We start from the raw sequence: 20,620 nt of genomic DNA, 5'->3' as shown, positions 1-20,620 counted from the left end.
GGCAGTGGAGGATGGCCCAAATGCTTGGGCCCTGCACCTGCATGGGAGATCAGGAGGAAGCACCTGGCTCCTGGCTTCGGATCGGTGCAGTGTGCTGGCCGTAGCGGCCATTTTGGGGGGGGGGTGAGCCAATGGAAGGAAGACCTTTCTCTCTGTCTGTCTCTCTCACTAACTCTGCCTGTCAAAAAAAAAAAAAGAAAGAAAGAAAGAAAGAAAGAAAGAAAGAAAGAAAGAAAGAAAGAAAGAAAGAAAGAAAGAGAAAGAAAGAAAAAGAAAAGTTGAGTCGTAAATATAGATTAAAGTAGAAACAGGTCCAGTTTATCTTATGGTCTCTCCTGGAACTCTACACCAGGAAGCTGTCTCGCTGTGGTAAGAGAACCTGTGGCTATGCCCCCTTGCTGCAACCTAGAAGTTTCAGCAAAGTGATGCACTCTACTGATTTTCTTAGGAACTGTCATATGGAATCATAGGCTTTTTTGAGAGCTGGGCTGATCCTTAGAGAGTATTTATTCAATCATTGGAAAGGAAATGAGGCTCAGACATGCCAACAAACTTGGGTCTAGTTAGTAGCAGAGCCAGAACCACACCCCACACTTTGCACTTCTGAGCTTAGTAGTTTTTCTGTTACTTCTCACTCTAGACTAATAAAGTGGTGTCTTTGCACTGAGTTCGTGCACTCTGCTGAGGGGATTTATATGATTTTCCTGCTTTCTCTTTTACAGTACTGAAGGTGAACAAGAGCAAGCATTAAAGAAGCCACCAAAAGAACTGAAGGATAAAGACATGTATGGCTACCAAAGAGTTGCCTAAGAGTGCTGTGTAAAGTCTTGGCTTTCAGGAAAAGTATTTCCTTGTTTGTGAGGATCAATATTCTTTCCATTGTTTGTATAAACTTAATATGAGTGGTTTTCTTCTTTCACTAAAATGTTGTTACTAAATTAGTGATGAAATCTATTCTTGATAACATCTTACAACCAAGGAAATACAATGATAATAATGTTGTACTTGAGGAATATTAAATCTGTTTTCTACTGAAATAGTTTATTTTTAGCTGATGGACTATATCTAATGTTAGTATTATTTTATCAAGGATATACTTTCAAAGTTTCTGCTAGGAATATATTATTCAGAGGGGCAGGCATTTGGCACAGCAGTACAGATAGATACCTGCATCTCATATCAGAATGCCTGTGTTTGGGTCCCAGCTGTGCTTCCAGTTCAAGCCTCCTGCTAATGCACACTCTGGGAGGTAGCAGGTGATGGTCAAGTACTGTGTCCTTACCACCCATCTGAGAGAACTTGATTGAGTGATGTGCTACTTTGTCCTGGCCCAGTCCTGGCTGTTATGGGCATTTGGGGAGAGTACCAGCAGGTGGAAGATCTCTGTCTGTCTCTGCCTTTCAAATAAAAGGAAAATAAATAAATAAAACATGAAAAGCAAAAATAGATTTATATCATTAGGTTTTTCTTACTATCTCTTAATTACTGTGTGCTCTGAATTGTTCAGCTCGCTGATAGACATTCAGGACCTGTCTAGTATCACCTATGAGCAAGATGGCTCTTTTAAGGAAGTCTCAAGCAAGACACCCAAAGTAACCCATGCACCTACTAGTGTCAGCACTCCACTCAGCCCAGGTAATCACTCACTGGGAACAGCCTTTTAGGAGAGGAACTTCAAGGCTCTGGGAAGTAAGGCTGTGGGATCAGACCTAGTGGATATTTTCTCAACGCAGAGGTGTTTCCTTAGGACTGAAGCTGGAGGGGACAGTCCCATGAGGCCACATAGGGGTGGTGGTGGTTATTAAGCAGCTGTCAGGTTTTGGTTAGGATTAGAATGGCAGAGAAATGAAAATGTAAAGTCTACTGTGTACTCTAAGCACTACCAAACTCAGTGTAAATGCTGAATTCTCTAGAGTTTGCAACTTAAATAGTACCTTGTATTTAGACATATATGTGTATATATAAAAATATAGTATGTGTGTATATAAAGTGTGTATATATAGAAAGTTCTTGAATCTTATAACTATATGCAACCAGTATTAAATATTGTTTTAATGTCCTTATTTCCAATATTTTCTGTGGTTTAAATAATTTCCCTTTATTTTATTTTGATGGCCAAAAGACTGTTTAAAAACACCTTGAGGAGCTGAGCTGTGACTCAGACCAGCAATTATTTCAGTTATTAACAATTTGGAGAAGCCAGCATTGTGGTACAGTGGGTTAAGGATGCTTAGGATGCCTACATTCCATTTAGGAACTCCTGGCATTGAGTCCTGCCTCTGTTTCCAATCCAGCTTCTTGCTAATGTGCCTTAGGAGGCAGCAAATAATGGCCTGGTACTTGGGTCTCTGTCACCACATGGGAGACCTATGGATGGAGTTCCTGGCTCTGACTTTGGCCTTGCCCAGCCCCAGCTGTTGCAGGCGTTTGAGGAGTGAAATAGTAAATGGAACTCTCTATCTGTGTGTGTGTGTGTGTGTGTGTGTGTGTCTGTCTGTCTGTCACTTTGCCTTTCAAGTAAATAAATCTTAAAAAAATAAGTTAGAAAATCCTAGTTAGGTATAGAATTTTGTGGGTTTTGTTTTTAAATGATATAAAAGATTCAGACACTAACTGCCTTCTTTTCTACAACAGGGTCAGCTTCTTCAGCTGCCAGTCAGTATAAAGACTGCCTTGAAGATATCACATTTCAGGTTAAAACAGAAGCTACTTGTTGCTGGAACAATCAAGAATCGATTCAAACTTTGTCTGGTAAATCTGCAACTGTCCGAGAGAGAGCAAGGAGTCTAGAATCTCTCTTTCCTTCCACTGAAACATCTTCCAGACTGACTGATGTGGTAAATTCATATACCAGTCCTGCCTTATATACTTAAGCAGCCAGCCCAGATGGCTCAGTGATCCAAAGAGCCAAGGTTTTTCCAAATCCATTAAAAAATCAAGAAATAAGCTGGATTCTCTCCAGGTGTTCTTGGGGGCTTCTCTTCTGAGTATATATCATAGGGGACTTCAGTTTTGTTTACTTCTTAATGTCTCTCCTGGCTACTACCTTACCAGCTTTGATTGAACTCCCGAATCAATAGCCTGGAGGGAAAAAAAATTGTGTGCCACATTCTTCCCTTCCTCTCCCATACCTCCTTCTATTATTTGTTATTGTTCTCCTCCTCTTCTTCTTCTCCTTCTTCTCCTTCTCTTCCTCCTCCTCCCCTCTTCCTTCTCCTTCTCCTCCTCTCCTTCTCTTTCTTTTCCTCTTCCTCTTCTGCTTCCTTCTCCTCTTCTTCATCTCTTTCTTCTTCTCCTTCTTCTCTTCCTCTTCCTGCTCCTCCCCTTCCCCTCCTCCCCTCCCTTCCCCCTTCTTCTCCTGCTTCTTCTTCTTCAGCTGCTACTACTTCTATTTCTACTTCTACTTCTGTTACTTCTATTTGCTTTGGCCCTCAACAGAAAATTGTTGACTCCTTTGGGCATTTCACAGAGGGTCTCACTCTGAAGTAGGAAATGTCAAGGAATTTTATGATTTCATTCAACAGACTGTTAATTGGGTGGGTTCTGAGTGCCAGACATCACATCGGGTATGTAGTCCTTGCTCCAAAGATGCTCCCTGCCTAGCGAGAAAGACCACCTGTTGTGGCACAGAGGTGAGTACTGAGTGCTCAGGAGGTAGAGAAGGTTGAGAAGGCTTCCAAGAGGAAGTGACAGGTGCATAAGTTTTAATGTGGAAGTGATCTAGCTGTGTCTGCCTCTTTACCTCAAGACACATGTCAGTTACCATGTTTATGTCTTTATTATAGAAAAGATTGCCTGCGTGTCCTGGGGCTTGTTCCTCCAGCATTGCTATTGCTAAGGCATCTGACATATCACTTCATGCCTTCCAGAAAAGGAGCCTGCCTAAAGGTACCCTGTGTTTAATATCAAAATAAAAGTTCATAGTAGTGAACTTAAATTGATACTCATCTATCTTTGATGCTACAAACAAAAATGCAGTTTCTCCCTTGATTGTAAAGCACAGTTATTGCAGAAAACTTGGAGAATAAAAAAGAACTTAAGATTAAAATGATCGGCCGGCGCCGCGGCTCACTAGGCTAATCCTCCGCCTAGCGGCGCCGGCACACCGGGTTCTAGTCACGGTCGGGGCACCGGATTCTGTCCTGGTTGCCCCTCTTCCAGGCCAGCCCTCTGCTGTGGCCAGGGAGTGCAGTGGAGGATGGCCCAGGTGCTTGGGCCCTGCACCCCATGGGAGACCAGGAAAAGCACCTGGCTCCTGGCTCCTGCCATCGGATCAGCGCGGTGTGGCCATTGGAGGGTGAACCAACGGCAAAAGGAAGACCTTTCTCTGTCTCTCTCTCTCACTGTCCACTCTGCCTGTCAAAAAAAAAAAAAAATTAAAAAAAAAAAAGATTAAAATGATCATTTAACCTTACTGTAATTCTTTAACCTCATGTATATTTTGGTACATATTTTTTCATATATTTAGAAATATATAAAAAATGTTAAGCAAATTGAAATAGTTTGTATTAATTCTGGAGGGCTTTTCTCCCTTGATGATATATTCCAAGGATTTTTGTCATTAAATTATTCATAAATATGTGTAATAGCTATATCATAGTCCAGTCTACATTTGAAGGTACTTTTTAAAAGTTTGTGGAAAAATGGAAATAAAAGATATTTACTTTGGTGCAAAAAAGATTGGAATCTATGTATAGTGTTTTCATAGTATGCATTTTCCATGCACTTTTTTAAACTTTTATTTAATAAATATAAATTTCCAAAGCACAACTTATGGATTACAATGGCTTTTTCCCCCCTATAACTTCCCTTCCACCCACAACCCTCCCCTCTCCCACTCCCTCTCCCATTCCATTCACATCAAGATTCATTTTCAAGTATCTTTATATACAGAAGATCAATTTAGCATATATTAAGTAAATATTTCAACAGTTTGCTCCCACACAGAAACACAAAGTATAAAATACTGTTTGAGTACTAGTTACAGCATTAATTCACAATGTACAACACATTAAAGACAGAGATCCTACATGAGGAATAAGTACATAGTAACTCCTGTTGTTGACTTAACAAATTGACACTCTTGTTTATGGCATCAGTAATCACCCTAGGCTCTTGTCTTGAGTTGCCAAGGCTATGGAAGCCTTTTGAGTTCGCTGACTCTGATCTTATTTAGACAAGGTCATAGTCAAAGTGGAAGTTCTTTCCTCCCTTCAGAGAAAGGTACCTCCTTCTTTGATGGCCCATTCTTTTCACTGGGATTTCACTTGCAGAGATCTTTCATTTAGGTTTGTGTTTTGTTTTTGTTTTGTTTTGTTTTGTTTTGTTTTTTTGTTTGTTTGTTTGTTTTGCCAGAGTGTCTTGGCTTTCCATGCCTAAAATACTCTCTCCACGCACTTTTTGAAGACTTCTCAAATGTTGTTGCTTAACGATTCCCTAATGTTGAAGATTTATGTCATTCCCCAATTATTTATTCTTTTTTTAAAGATTTATTTATTTATTTGAAAGAGAGAAAGGAGAGGCAGAGAGAGAGAGAGAGAGAGAGAGAGGTCTTCCATCCTATGATTCACTCCCCAATTGGCCACAACGGCTGGAGCTGTGCCAATCTGAAGCCAGGAGCCAGGAGCTTCTTCCGGGTCTCCCACGCGGGTGCAGGGGCCCAAGGACTTGGGCAGTCTTCTACTGCTTTCCCAGGCCATAGCAGAGAGCTGGATTGGTAGTGGAGCAGCCAGGTCTTAAACCGCCACCCAGTTGGGTTGCCAACGCTTCAGGCCAGGGCGTTAACCCACTGCACCACAGCGCCAGCCCCCCAGTTACTTATTCTTTTACATAAATTTTTATCTGCACCTCTTATCCTTTCCTCAGGAGAGATTCTTAGATGACAGTTTGTGAATCAAAGGATCTGAGACTATTAACAGCTCTTGAGGCATATTGACTTTGTTATATTGATTTTAAGGGCTTATTTCATTGGAACAACTTAGGATATCCCTCAGGGGATAGGAATTTTGTGAATTATGTTGAGCAGTTTTGGTTCATATTATAATTGAGCAAGACCCTAGGTATGATTGTTCCTATACCCCCTGATCTGATGATCTGTGAGGAAAAGCCTCCTACTTGGCGTTTTGTTCATTTTAGCTGGTTCAGAAACTGTGTCTCTCTAGCAAGCAGCCCCTGGTCCAGATTGGCCCCCAGCCTCTTGTAAAACTTCATACCTGGCCGGCGCCGCGGCTCACTAGGCTAATCCTCCGCCTAGCGGCGCCAGCACACCAGGTTCTAGTCCCGGTCGGGGCGCCGGATTCTGTCCCGGTTGCCCCTCTTCCAGGCCAGCTCTCTGCTGTGGCCAGGGAGTGCAGTGGAGGATGGCCCAGGTGCTTGGGCCCTGCACCCCATGGGAGACCAGGAAAAGCACCTGGCTCCTGGCTCCTGCCATCGGATCAGCGCGGTGCGCCGGCCACAGCGCGCCGGCTGCGGCGACCATTGGAGGGTGAACCAACGGCAAAAGGAAGACCTTTCTCTCTGTCTCTCTCTCTCTCTCTCACTGTCCACTCTGCCTGTCAAAAAAAAAAAATAAATAAAAATAAATAAATTAAAAAAAAAAAAAACTTCATACCTTACCTATTCCAAATATTCTTAGGAAGGGAGGGGCACAGGCCAAGGAGTTCTGGGGTAAGGGCCGATGTAGGAAAAGGTTTAGGGTAACGAGGGAGTAAAGCCATTGACGTACTAGGAAGTCTCTACTTAGACCATTACGTAGGGGCCTTCTTCCCCCTCTTGATTTGTTTTCTCACAGAGAAATCCTTAGTCAAGTCTATATGGGAGCTTAGAAAAATCCATTTTGGGTTTAAGTCATGTTCTCCTTTTTCTTTTTGAAGAACTAATAGAAGCTATCTCCCAGCATCACATTGATGAGCTACCACCACCGTCTCAAGAACTTCTTGATGAAATTGGTAAGATTTACTCAATACTAGATGTGTTCCTTGTCCTGCTTGGAAGGACCAACTCACAAGCGTCAGCACTAGAATGAAAGACACTATGAGGCTCTGGTTGAGTGTACAAAATTCAGGGCCAATAAAAAGCCCACAGCCTGGGATGATAATCAGTTTATCTCTGTTGTTGTTTTGTTATTTAAAAGTTTTATGGTAATGATTCTAAGGGGAAATAAAGTGGTTTATGATGATGCTCTTCATTTAGTAAAGGAATTCTTAGCTCCTTTTCAAACTGAAACAGCCATCCCTTAGAGGCCTAAAGGCTGCTCAGGCCAAGACACTTGTATTTTCAGTTTTGCCTTTAAAGTTTTTGGAATTGTAGATAAATCCCTTTTCTAAGAGTAGAGAAGTCAGTGGCACAAAACCTAAGGAGACTAGAATTTTCCACTGGAGGCATGACTGAACAGTACCAGCTCAATTTTATTTGCAACAGATTGGCTGGCCCTGCCTGGCTGAGGTGATACTGAAAGTAATGGTGCATGGTTATAGAGAATAGGAAACCCCCATTGCTCTCTTCTTGGCAGCCTGGCCAACCATCCCCTTGCCCTCACAGGGGACATTTTTTTTTTTAAGATTTATTTTTATTTATTTATTTGAAAGACAGAGTGGGGACCAGCATTGTGGCATAGTGGGTAAAGCTGCTGCCTGTGGTACTGACATCCCATATGTGTGCCAGTTCATGTCCAGGCTGCTCCACTTCTGATTCAGTTCCCTGCTCATGGCCTGGGAGAAGCAGTGGAGGATGGACCAAATGTTTGGGTTTCTGCTAATCATAAGGAGATCAGAATGAAGCTCCTGGTTCCTGGCTTCAGCCTGGCCCAACACTAGCCGTTGAGGCCATCTGGGGAGTGATCTCTCTCTGGTTCACTCCCCAATTGGCTGCAATGGCTAGAGCCTGAGCTGATCCGAAGCCAGGAGCCAGGAACTTCTTCCAGGTCTCCTATGTGGGTCCAGGGACCCAAGGTCTTGGGCCATCTTCTACTGCTTTTCCAGGCCATAGCAGAGAGCTGGATAGGAAGTGGAGCAGCCAGAACTCGAACCGGCACCCATATGGGATGCAGGTGGCAGCTTTACCCGCTGTGCTACTGCGCCGGCCCAATAAATAAATCTTTAAAAGAAAACAGTGATGGAAAGAGAGAGAAAGAGATAAAGAGATCTTCCATTTCTTGGTTTACTCCCCAAATGGCTGCAATAGTCAGGCCTGGGCCAAATTGAAGGCAGGAGCTAGGAATTCCATCTTATTTGCTATATGGGTGGGTGGTACTTTCTGAGGTGCATTAGCAGGAAGCTGAAACAGAAGTAGAGCAGCCAGGATTCAAACTGTAACTCCAATATGGGGTGCCCATGTCAAGTGGTGGCTTAACCCTGTGTACTACAACACTGGACCCCAGAGGGCACATCTTAATGGACCTCTGATGGCCCAATTTTTACAATGTGGCCTATAGAGAAATTCCTGAGAGATAACCCTTGGTTTGCAGGATCTCTGAGGTTTTATGTCTGATAAGGAAGAGGGAGGTGAGTAAGGACCTACTGGTTTGAATCAATGGACAGCTACTCCACTAGGCTCCTTATTATAACCCACAGCCCCTGTTGCTTGGCCTAATAATGTAGGTGGAATCAGTCAGAGCTATTAGAATCTTCCTTGATTCCTTCTTCTGTAGGCATACACCCTTTCTTGCCTCTCCTCATCCCTCCACTGGTGTCACAGGTTCTAGGGTCATTGAATCAGGCTCTTAGGGCCCACACCTCCTCTCCTCCTTTCCACCTCTGGGGTGCTCTGGGCATTCCTGGAAAATCTCTCTCTTCTCCATTTATCTTTTTTTTTTTTTTTTTCCAAGCGGAGTTAGACAGTGAGAGAGAGAGACAGAGAGAAAGGTCTTCCTTCCATTGGTTCACCCCCCAAATGACCGCTACGGCCCAGTGCGCTGCACTGATCCAAAGTCAGGAGCCAGGTGCTTCCTCTTGGTCTCCTATGCGGGTGCAGGGCCCAAGGACTTGGGCCATCTTCCACTGCCCTCCCGGGCCATAGCAGAGAGCTGCACTGGAAGAGAAGCAACCGGGACAGAATCTGGCACCCCGACCAGGACTAGAACCTGGGGTGCCGGCGCCACAGGCAGAGGATTAGCCTAGTGAGCCACGGTGCTGGCCCTCCATTGATCTTAAAATAACAGAACTGTTGAGAGCTGAGATGACCCTGCACATAGCCTAGTCAGGTAGATTCTCAGTACCTTCTGTTCACTAGTCATGGCTTCCGACAGTAACTGTAGTCTCTTTTGATCACAGCTGATGCTTTGTCTCTGGGTTCTGCAGGCCTCTCATTAGCATGTGACCCCTCCCTGCCACCTCCTCCACTTCAGCAGCTGTGTTGCCAGGCTTCCTCCTGGGCTGAGGCCCCTTGGCACTGCTCTACCCCAGTGGTCTCTAGGAGCCTTTCCCATTTCACTCAGGCCCATTATCTGGACCAGGTTTCTGGGTGATGTCTGCATTTTGAGATGGGTTATTAATTTTCCAGAAAGACAGAGGGCAGAGGGTGCTTGAGTAGTTACTCCTGACAATGGACCTGCCCAAACAATTATTGTATATCATCACTCTGTTGTTCCCTCTGACCTTTGGGAAGTGACCTGGAGCTGTCACCTGCTCTTTTCCAGGGCTCACATGTAAAGCTCTGAGCTCTTGATAGGGATCTAAAGTGGGAGAAGGAGGGGCCTTTAGAATTCTTAAGACATAGGTGATCATTTAAGATCAACAGGAGACTGCTTTTATCTAAAAATGGATTTTGAATTTCAACTTATATTAAATGAACTTATGTGGCCCATTGATGCCTAGTAGCTGCTGACTAGGGCTACTTCTTGCACAGAACAGTACCAGGCCAGTGAGCTTAAGATGGCCTATCTGCACTGCTTCCTGGCTGTCTTTCTGCCCTGCTCTGCTCTGCTTTGCCCTGGGGAGCATTTTGAGGGAAAAAACACTTAACAAATGCAAAGCAGCATACTGAGTTTGGCAGATGATTGTCTTGGTCTAGTAAGCATTTCTTTAGGAATTAGAAATGACAGGGATTCTTTCGTCTTCCATTTTTCCATAGACCATGTAGTATGTCATCCTAAGAATATGACATATGGGTCAGTAGAGATGGGGAAACATTTGAATTGTTCGATGATATTACAAACTTTTTGAGGGTGTGTAGAGATTACAACATAAACCTTAGAACTGGACTGCTTGAATGCAAATCTCAGTTCTACCATTTTTTATCTGTGCTTTTAGGCAAATTCCTTAATCTTAATTTTCTCATATAGTAATGACAGTAATACAGTCAATCTCATAGGATTATTTTGAAGATTAGTTATCAACAATAATCCTCAATCTTCAATTAATGTACATGAGTGCTTAGAAACAGTACCTGGGCTGGCACTGTGGCTCAATAGGCTAATCCTCCGCCTAGTGGCGCCGGCACACCGGGTTCGAGTCCCGGTCGGGGCGCCAGATTCTGTCCCAGTTGCCCCTCTTCCAGGCCAGCTCTCTGCTGTGGCCCGGGAGTGCAGTGGAGGATGGCCCAAGTCCTTGGACCCTGCACCCGCATGGGGAGACCAGGAGGAAGCACCTGGCTCCTGGCTTCAGATCGGTGCAGCATGCCGGCAGTGGCGGCCATTGGAGGGTGAACCAACAGCAAAAGGAAGACCTTTCTCTCTCTCTCTCTCACTGTCCACTCTGCATGTCAAAAAAAAAGGAAACAGTACCTGGAGCTGGTTTTGTGGCTGCTACCTGCAACCTCGGCATCCCATGTGGGCACAGGTCTGACTCCCAGCTGTTCTACTTCTGGTCCAGCTCTCTGCTAATGTGCCTGAGAAAGCGGCAGAGATGGCCCAAATGCTTGGGCCCCTGCACCCATGTGGGAGGTGTGAAGGAAGCTCCTGGTTGCTTCCTGGCTTAGGACCAATCCAGCTCCGGCCATTTTGGTCATTTGGGGAGTGAACTAATGGATAGAAGATCTTTCTCTCCTTCTCCCACTGTCTTCATAACTCTGCGTTTCAAATAGTACATAAATCTTTACCAAGAAAAAAAAGAAACAGTGCCTGCCACTTAGGGCTTTGCAAATGTTACCTATCATCATCACTTTTTTTTTTTTTAAATTTTTGACAGGCAGAGTGGACAGTGAGAGAGAGAGACAGAGAGAAAGGTCTTCCTTTGCCGTTGGTTCATCCTCCAATGGCCGCCGCGGCCGGCGCGCTGAAGCGCGCACCGCAGCCGGCACACCGCGCTGATCCGATGGCAGGAGCCAGGTACTTATCCTGGTCTCCCATGGGGTGCAGGGCCCAAGGACTTGGGCCATCCTCCACTGCACTCCCTGGCCACAGCAGAGAGCTGGCCTTGAAGAGGGGCAACCAGAACAGAATCCGGCGCCCTGACCGGGACTAGAACCCGGTGTGCCGGCGCCGCTAGGCGGAGGATTAGCCTAGTTAGCCGCGGCGCTGGCCCATCACTTTTTTGTTTTTTAAAGCAAAGTTATAGAGCAGGAGAGACAGATCTTCCATTCACTGGTCCACTCCCCAAAATGTCCACAATGGCCAGGGCTGGGCCAGGCCAGAGCCAGGAGCTTCTTCCAGGTTTCCATGTGGGTACAGATGCCCAGGTATTTGAACCATACTCCTCTGCCCTCCAAGTGCGTTAGCAGGGAGCTGAATGGGAAGTGGAGCAGCTGGGACTCTACACTGATGCCTATATTGAATGCAGGCGTTGCAGGAGGTAGCCTTTACCCTCTATGCCACAGCGCTGGCCCTATCACTTTTGTATTGGTTTTGTGTGTTGTATGGGAGTTTTTCAGCCTTGAAGTTTCTTTAAAACCTGGAATATATACTCTGAAACAGTGGTTTTTGCACTTTATCCAGCATTAGAGTCACCCAGAGGCTTGTTAAAATATTGATTACTTGGGCCACAGCTCCAGAGTTTCTGTTTTAGTAGGTCTGGGATGAGTCCTGAGGATTTGTATTCTTAACAAGTACCCAGGTTATGCTAATACTGCTGGTCTGAGGACCACTCTTTGAGAACCACTGCCCTAGAAATTGGTGACATGAAAAGGAGAAAATAAGTTGCCTTCTGCTTTTGTACCATGACAGAGTGCTTGAAGCAACAGCAGGCCTCATCCACTGCATTGCATGAGAACACAGCACATGATCCGGTCATCACTGCAAATGGTGAGCTAAATACCCAGTTATCTTACATCATATTCTTGCTTTTACACTGTCCTTGGCAGCAAAGTGGTACATATGGGGAAGTGTGCCTGTGAAGTCAGCCACAATTCCACCTCAATTTTGACTTCACCAGTGACTTTTGCATGGCAAACTGTTTAAAATCTCTGAGACTCAGTCATCCTCACCTGTAAAATGGAAATACAAATTCCTGTCTCCTGCATTACAGCAGCAGCTCCCTGCAAAGAGCTGGTACACTGTAAAATACCTAGCAAATGTTAGTTTATTTTCCTTCATAGGAATGCTGGCAGGATGAAATGAGACAGCATATGTGAAATGCTTGGCATACATTAAAGTGTTCATCCTTTCCCCACCCAAATTCCTTCTTTGGGTCTGCAACCTAGAAACATCTATCTAACCAGAGAAAAACAGGGTAGTCTCTGAAAGTTAGTCTGCATTTTGTTTTCAGGGTCACTTGCCTCCTCCTGGATGTGCCCCTTCTTTTCTTTTTTTCCTCTTAGCCTTGGCACAGGCCAAATTTCCTGTAGCTTCACCTGGCACCAGACAGTTCCCAAGACCCCAGAAGCAGCTGCTGTGAATCTAGGCACTCTGCACACTGCCACCTGGCCCCCTGCTCTCATGGGAAGACAGGAGTGGGAACAAGTGCATCGCATATTTCAGGGACCACTAATTAGCCTTAATTCTCATACTCCATTTTAAGACAGGCTTTCTCTCTCTCTCTCTCTCTCTCTCTCTCTCTCTCTCTCTCTTTAATTTGATAGGCAGAGTTGTTAGACAGTGAGAGAGACAGAAAGGTCTTCCTTCCGTTGGTTCACCCCTCAAATGGCTACTACGGCTGGCGCACTGTGCTGATCCGAAGCCAGGAGCCAGGCACCTCCTCCCAGTCTCTGATGCGGGTGCAGGGGCCCAAGCACTTGGGCCATCCTCCACTGCCCTCCCGGGCCACAGCAGAGAGCTGGACTGGAAGAGGAGCAACCAGGATTAGAACCAGCACCCATATGGGATACCAGCGCTGCAGGCAGAGGACCAACCAAGTGAGCCACGGCGCCAACCCCCAGGACAGGCTTTCTCAAAATTTTTTGTTCTAATAGTTATTCTTTCAACTGTTCTTAGATCACAAACATTTAGAAGAACAAGAAACTGATAGTAAAAAAGAAGATAGCAGTATGCTTTGGACCAAAGAAACCCAGGATCTAGAAGAGGACACAGAGAGGTAACAGAAAAAAGCTGGCTGTTCAAAAGGATTTTTAAAGTTGTGTGATTTGTATTGGTTTTTTTTCCCTAATACTAATAAATAAGAAGGGAAAAATAGTCTTTTTTCATATTGCCCTAATAGTCCCCTTTAAATTTTAAAAAATATGATAACATATAATAACATAAAATTTACCATTACCATTTTTAAGTGTACAGTTCAGTGATGTCAAGTGTACAGATGGTCCTTGACTTAATGTTTGACTTTGCAATGGTAGAAAAGCAGTAGCATTCAGTAGAAACTGTACTTTGAATTTTGCTCTTTTCCCAGGCTAGTGATAAGGGGCTCAGTACTCTTTGTGATGTGGGCATCAGCAACCATCTGCAGCTCCCTGTCAGCCCTGTGATCTCAAGGGAAATAACCACTACTATACAGTACATCGTGTTGCTAAGCCAGGATATTCAGTTGGCTAAGCTTATTGACTGTGTTTTCAAGTTACAGTATTTTTTTAAAAGATTTATTTATTTGAAAGTCACAGTTGCATGGAGAGAGGGAGAGACGGAGAGAGAAGAATCTTCCATCTGCTGGTTCACTCCCCAGATGGCTGCAACGGCCAGGGCTGGGCCAGGCCAAAAGCCAGGATCTGGGAGCTTCATCCATATTTCCCACATAGGTGCAGGAGTGGAACAACCAGAACATGAACCAGCGTCCATATGGGATGCTGGCAACACAGAGAATGGCCTCACCTACTATACCACAATGCAGACTCCTCAATTTATAATATTTAACTTAGCATAATATCTTCAAGGTTCATCCATGTTGTCACATATGTCAGAATTCCTTCCCTTTTTAAGGCTGAATAATAATCAGGTGTGTATATAACATGCTCTGTTTATCCAGTCATCTATTGATGGATATTTAGGTTACATTTACCTTTTGGTTATTTTGAATAATGCTGCTATGAGCATCAGTGTACAAATATCTCTTTGAGACCCTGCCTGCAATTCTTTTCGATATATACCCAGAAATGGTATTGTTAGATCATATGGTAATTCTATTTTTAATTTTTTGAGGAGCTGCCATACTGTATTCCACAGCAGCTGTACCATTTTACATCCTTAGCAACAGTACCCAGAGGTGCCAATTTCTCCACATCCTTGCCAACACTTATTTTCTCTAACTGTAGCCATTCTAAAGGGCTTGGTAATAACTCATTTTATTTTGATTTGCATTTCCCTAATAAGTAATGATATTGAAGATCTTGTTGACCATTTGAATATCTTTGGATAAATGTCTCTTTGAGTTCTTTCCCCATTTTTAAATAGGGTTATTTGAGTTTTTTTCTTGTATAATTACTTTTTTTTTTTTTTGGGTTTTGTTTTTATTTCATTTTGTGAGGCAAACACAGATTTCAGCTTCTTTCAAAACACTTTAGTTAAAGTGCTTGGAAGAGAATTTTTAGATCTTTCTAACCAATAAGAGACAGTAGGGGCAATCCCCCAGGAGATTCAGTCTAAAAGTACAAGTTTGCCTCAAGAAACCTGATTCTGTTCCTGCTTTGGAGCTCTCCTTTTACTGTGTTGCAAGGTAAACCATTCAGCTCATCTCCTTTGCCTCTTGATTTTCTTGCCTTCTCTTAAGCTGTCATTCTGGGCCAGGACTAGGGTAAGTTAAGTCAGACATACTCCTCTGGCACAGAACTGAAGGAGGCACCTTCAAGCTCAATAGTCAAGTAATACTTTAATGCAATATTTTAAAAAATCAGATTTAATGCAAAAAAAAGTCCATGGTAAACAAAGTATCCAGATTTTAAAGAACAATAGGAACTGAGTTTGCACCTGTATTACTTGCCTGGTCCTGATCTTGCCTTTGTGGGTCCTTAGGGAAGTCATGCAGAATGCTCTTAGTAAGTGATAGAAAATGTAAATGATAGAAATCCGCCATTACCAGAGTGCATGGGAGGCCGGGCATGGCTAGTGTTCCAGCTCAGCAGTGCCATCAGGAATCTAGGCTTTTATATTTTTTCCTTTTAAAAAATGTATTTGAGCTGGCGCCGCGGCTCAATAGGCTAATCCTCCGCCTTGCAGTGCCGGCACACCGGGTTCTAGTCCCGGTCAGGGTGCCGGATTCTGTCCCGGTTGCCCCTTTTCCAGGCCAGCTCTCTGCTGTGGCCAGGGAGTGCAGTGGAGGATGGCCCAAGTGCTTGGGCCCTGCACCCCATGGGAGACCAGGAGAAGTACCTGGCTCCTGTCTTCGGATCAGCGCGGTGCGCCGGCCGCGGCAGCCATTGGAGGGTGAACCAATGGCAAAAGGAAGACCTTTCTCTCTATCTCTCTCTCGCACTGTCCACTCTGCCTGTCAAAAAAAAAAAAATATTTGAGAGAAAGAGACATTCAGACAGAGAGTGCTCCCACCCTCTGGTTCATTCCCTATATGTCTGCAGCCTGGGCAAAGCCAAGCCAGATATCATAAATTCAATCTAGGTCTCCAACATAGGTGACAGGGACCAAACTACTGGAAATATCACACTGCCTTCCAGGGTCTGCATTGGCAGGAAGCTGGAATCAGGAGTAGAGCCCAGTATCTAACCTCTGATAGGGGACTTGGGTGTCTCTTAACTTTTGGTCAAATGCAAGCCCTGGGACTTAGTCTCTTTTGATCTTGTTGCTCTGCTGTCCATGGCCTTTATGTTCTGGCTGGCCATTCCTGGTTGCAAGATGGCTGCTGTCCACATACCAGACAGATAAGAGGATGGGCAAAGGAATGTTTTAACTGACAATATGGCCCCCTTTTTTTTATCTGGAAAACAAAAATCTTTCCAGAAACCCTTCCCAAAAGTCATCTGCTTACATCTCTTTGGCCAAACTGTGACACGTGACTACCCTCAAGGGGAGATTGGAAATTGAGGTTTTAGCTTCTCAGTTGCTATAGAAGGTGGCAAGGGAGAAAAGTATTATGAATAACTTTTGGGTAATTAATCCAATACCTATCATACTCTTCAAGAACTGAATTAATCTCTATAAGGATGGATGAGAGAGAGAAAGAGATCTGGGAGGGAAGGTTTGGGAAGTAGAGGAAGAAACTGGAGCCTGAGGGCCTGAGAGGAGAGTAGGGAGAGAGGTTTTGGGAAGACAGAGCAAAGGAGCAAAAAGGGAGAAGACAAATGTTTTTTCAAGATAGGTTTTAGAAACCTGTGATATGGAATGTAACTGCATGCCTTTTGTCCTCGCAACACTTTCAGAAAAAACTATGCCATTATTGAAGGCAGGCTGAGTAGCATTTGATTATCCAAATACAAAGTTCTTTGCACATGATAAAAAATTAGCTACTGTTATTGTTATCTCCCCCTTTTCCCAAGAGGTGGGCTCTGTGGGCCACTGATGCTCAATCATCTCAATGCTAGGAATGATGGGTTAGAGTGGAAGTGGGTATTTTTTTTCCCAATGGATAGGACTTTTCTTTTTTTATTATTTTTTTATTTTTTATTTTTTTGACAGGCAGAGTGGACAGTGAGAGAGAGAGAGAAAAAGGTCTTCCTTTTGCTGTTGATTCACCCTCCAATGGCTGCTGCTGCCAGTGCATCGCGCTGATCCAAATCCAGGAGCCAGGTGCTTCTCCTGGTCTCCCATGCAGGTGCAGGGCCCAAGGACTTGGGCCATCCTCCACTGCACTCCCTGGCCACAGCAGAGAGCTGGCCTGGAAGAGGGGCAACCGGGACAGAATCCGGCGCCCCGACCGGGACTAGAACCCGGTGTGCTGGCACCACAGGTGGAGGATTAGCCTATTGAGCCACGGCGCCGGCCTGGATAGGACTTCTCAGGCCTTGTTAAAACACTCTATTTGAAGTGTGTGGACTCAAAAGGCTTCCATAGCCTCGGCAGCTCATGACAAGAGCCTCGGGTGGTCACTGACATCGTAAATAACTGTGTCAATTGTTAAATCAACAACAGGAGTCACTGTACAGATACTCCCCATGTAGGACCTCTGTCCTTAATGAGTTGTACTATGAGAATTAACGGTAAAACTTGTCTTCAAACCGTACTTTATACTTTGTGTGTCTGTGTGGGTGCAAACTTTAGAAATCTTTACTTAGTATGGAGTCGGTCTTCTGTATATAATGTTAATTAAAAATGAATCTTAAAGAAGAAGGGGATGGGAGAGGAAGCTGGAGGTGGAATGGGAGTGGGGGTGGGAGGGTGGAAAAATGACTATATTCCTAAAGCTGTACGTATGAAATTTGTATTTATTAAATAAAGGCTTTCTAAAAAATAAGTAAAACACTCTACTGTGCATCTTCTAGCCTCAGAGATGGTTCTTAGTCAGAAAAGGATGAGGGAAAATGTGTTGAGTTCCAGTCTCAGGTAATGGCCTCTAGTTGAGACAGTCTGGCACCAAGCTTTGGAGGGGGTGATTTCATGGATGCTGAGGCTTTTTGTCAAGGGGCTAACACATTAAAATCAGATCTCAGTAACCTGTATGACTCTAGAAGCAGTCTCGCCAAGTTGTCATTTTATCAAACATGTAGTGAAAGCACAGATTTTAATATCCCTTCCCCTCTTTTGTCACACTTCTTTGTCAGAGGAGAAAGAAAGTGACTGTTGTCTGTCTCTGTTCTCTGCACTTGCCCCTGGACAGAGCTCACTCCACTCTCGATGAGGACCTGGAAAGATGGCTGCAGCCACCTGAGGAGAGCGTGGAGCCACAGGACCTCCCCAAGGGCTCTGCAAGGTTACTGCTCCCCACCAGGGAATCATTTTCTTCTTTATCCTGAAGTGTAGACTAAGTTTTAGACTCCTTGGAGAATGTGTGTCTGGTAATTGGATTGCTGTAGATAAGCCAGCTCTGACTCCCGTCTGTCTGCACCCTCTGCCTTCAGTTGCTCACAGTGCTCAAGATGTTGATTAGTAGATTGATATCAGTTATAGAGAGAGGCCTCCAAGATTGCTGCATTTTGGCTCTGCCACCTTCAACCTTTTCATCAGTCATTTGAGTTAAATCAGAAAAGGCATGCTAATCAGATGTTTAGATAACATAAGTCTAGGAATGAATGCTAACATGATGGGTGACAGACAGGATTCAAAATGGTCTTGACAGTGAAAATGTTAGATGCTGTAAGAGATAAAAGATGCAGAAATTTTAGATCTGAAATTATAGAATGCAGGAGACTTGGTGTGTTTGCTGATGTTTTGATTGGAAGCTCTTACCATAGTGTCATTGAAGGCAGGAAGTGTGTCTTATTTTTACACGAGTAGCACTTAGCATGCATCTTGACACATGGTGAGACTTCAGGCAATTCTTGAAGAAGGCATGGCAACGCCTCTGTGAGTGCTGTGCTTGATGCAGTTGCTGAAAAGGTCAAGCAGCATCAAGGCTAGACAGAGATGTGCTGCCCAGATCAAGGCAGTGTGTGAGACAGGAAACCACCAGGACACAGTGTGGAGTGGAGCTGCTTTCTGGGTGTTGTCTTTTAAAAGAGATATTAACAACCAGAAGAGGGTGGCCATCCACCAGGCAGAGGTCTGGAAACCAGGTCATCTGAGAACAGCGGAAGGAGCGGGTAGGCTCCGGCCGAGAAGAACAGATGGAGCGGAGAATTTGATAGCCACCCTCAGATACCTGAAATAGTGTGAAGTGAAGAGAGTCAGCTTACTCTCTTCTGCCCCAAAGGACAGAGCCAGTGACTAGAAATTGCAGAGTAACAGATTTTTATTCAGCAAAGCACAAACTTTCTAATAGTCACAGCAGCTGATACTTAAGTTTTCACACTTAATTAATAACAATGGCTGCTGCTGCTCAAGCAGAGGCTGGGTGATTCACTTGTCTTGGGTTGTACAAAGGTAGAAGAGAGCCCAAAAATAAAAAAGTAAATTAATTAATTAAAAAGTGCCCAAAGGCCTCCTCCAGCTCTTGAGCCTGTGATGCTATTAGGGACGAGAAGTTAGGAGGAAAGAAAATCCTCTTAGTTGATTTTGTTTTCTCTCTCATTTCACACGTTACTTTTACTGTCCACCAAATTGAAAACAGAATTGCTAAGCGATGTTGTGTTAGTCAGCCAGCACCTACAGAGCACTGTCTGTGAGCCAAACACTGGGCCAGAAGCTGGAGGTGCAACAAAGGTTAACGTCTCTGTCCTTCCACAGCTCAGAGTTGAGTGGCGGAGATGGTTTCTGCTTAACAGTTTGGCAAATTTGGTCTTAAATTGGATATTTCATATCTGAGAGTTTTTCAAGAACAAGAGGTGATTAACCAAAAGGTGGTATTGAAAAGCATATCAATAACAACAAAAGTAAAATGCCTTTTATTTTTTACTTTGAGGAAATATAGTCTAATGGTCAAAAGCAGAGTTTGAGGCAGACTCCCAGGGTCACATCCCAGCTCTAGGACTTACTAGGTATATAATGTATCCTCTGTGTGCCTGAGTCTCCTCATCACTTCATGGAGATGGTGGTGGTAACTAACTCTAATCGTTGTTATGGGAATTAAATTAGTTAATATACATTATAGCACTTAAACCAATGCCTAGCTTACTGGGAACACTCCATCAGTGCTAGCTAGTATACATTTCCTTTGGAGTGTGGTCCTGTTCCTCTGGCCATTATCCATATGGTTTGATGACCCCAAATTATTGTTATTAAAGGGAGACAAATACCAAGGATCAAAAAGTTGGTGAAAAGAAGAGAAAAGGAGACAAAAACATCAAGTCACAGAGAAGGAAATCAGAGAGCTTTTTAGGGGCTTCTGAAGAAGGTAGGAATGAATGTTACAATGCAATTTGCAATCCTTTGGCTTTGAAGAACATCAAAGTTATTTAGAAATGTTTTGCAGACATTATATGTAATCCTCCTACCTTTGATATTTTCTTTATCCCCTGCAATTTAGCTTAGGTTTTCTGTTAATTACCATTCATAGCTTCATTATAAAACAGTAAGGACTTAAGAATTCCATTTTTAAAGCAACCCTTCAGCCACTCTCATCATCATTACCTCGCACGCACATTGTCTGGAGAGGTATTTTGCTTCATAAGTTTTAAACTTAGCTGACACAGATATTGCAGAATAATAAGAAATCATATGTTACCGAATTCAAGTATGATCCACAAGTAGTGTGAATTTATAAATTAGCCTTAATTTCAAAACTGTTTAGATGGTGCTTTCAGACTTCTGACCATCAACAAACAATGCCTTTCTAATTTTAGTTCCTCTTACTTGGAAAATTAGAGACATTAATTCTTTCAGATC

At 43.9% G+C, this 20,620-nt stretch overlaps 1 protein-coding gene across 37 annotated transcripts in view; it reads left to right on the top strand.

The window, feature by feature from the left end:
- TEX14 (testis expressed 14, intercellular bridge forming factor) overlaps positions 1 to 20,620 on the top strand; it is a 140,088-nt gene that overhangs the window by 117,158 nt on the left and 2,310 nt on the right. For 27 of the 37 annotated variants that reach the window (XM_051824767.3, XM_070060955.2, XM_051824751.3 and 24 more), the window contains 9 exons: positions 723 to 785; positions 1,508 to 1,635; positions 2,635 to 2,837; positions 3,786 to 3,888; positions 6,873 to 6,947; positions 12,098 to 12,175; positions 13,304 to 13,403; positions 18,018 to 18,110; positions 20,020 to 20,129. In XM_051824767.3, the coding sequence (XP_051680727.3) occupies positions 723 to 785; positions 1,508 to 1,635; positions 2,635 to 2,837; positions 3,786 to 3,888; positions 6,873 to 6,947; positions 12,098 to 12,175; positions 13,304 to 13,403; positions 18,018 to 18,110; positions 20,020 to 20,129 (953 nt within the window). The remainder of the gene's footprint in view (positions 1 to 722; positions 786 to 1,507; positions 1,636 to 2,634; positions 2,838 to 3,785; positions 3,889 to 6,872; positions 6,948 to 12,097; positions 12,176 to 13,303; positions 13,404 to 18,017; positions 18,111 to 20,019; positions 20,130 to 20,620) is intronic. The other 10 variants (XM_089317254.1, XM_070060975.2, XM_089317255.1 and 7 more) reach the window with 4 other exon arrangements.

This window comes from Oryctolagus cuniculus, chromosome 17, assembly GCF_051225735.1.
Source record: "Oryctolagus cuniculus isolate XC-2025 breed Fujian yellow rabbit chromosome 17, ASM5122573v1, whole genome shotgun sequence".
Lineage (NCBI taxonomy): Eukaryota > Metazoa > Chordata > Mammalia > Lagomorpha > Leporidae > Oryctolagus > Oryctolagus cuniculus.
This window is presented reverse-complemented; position numbering and strand designations above follow the sequence as displayed.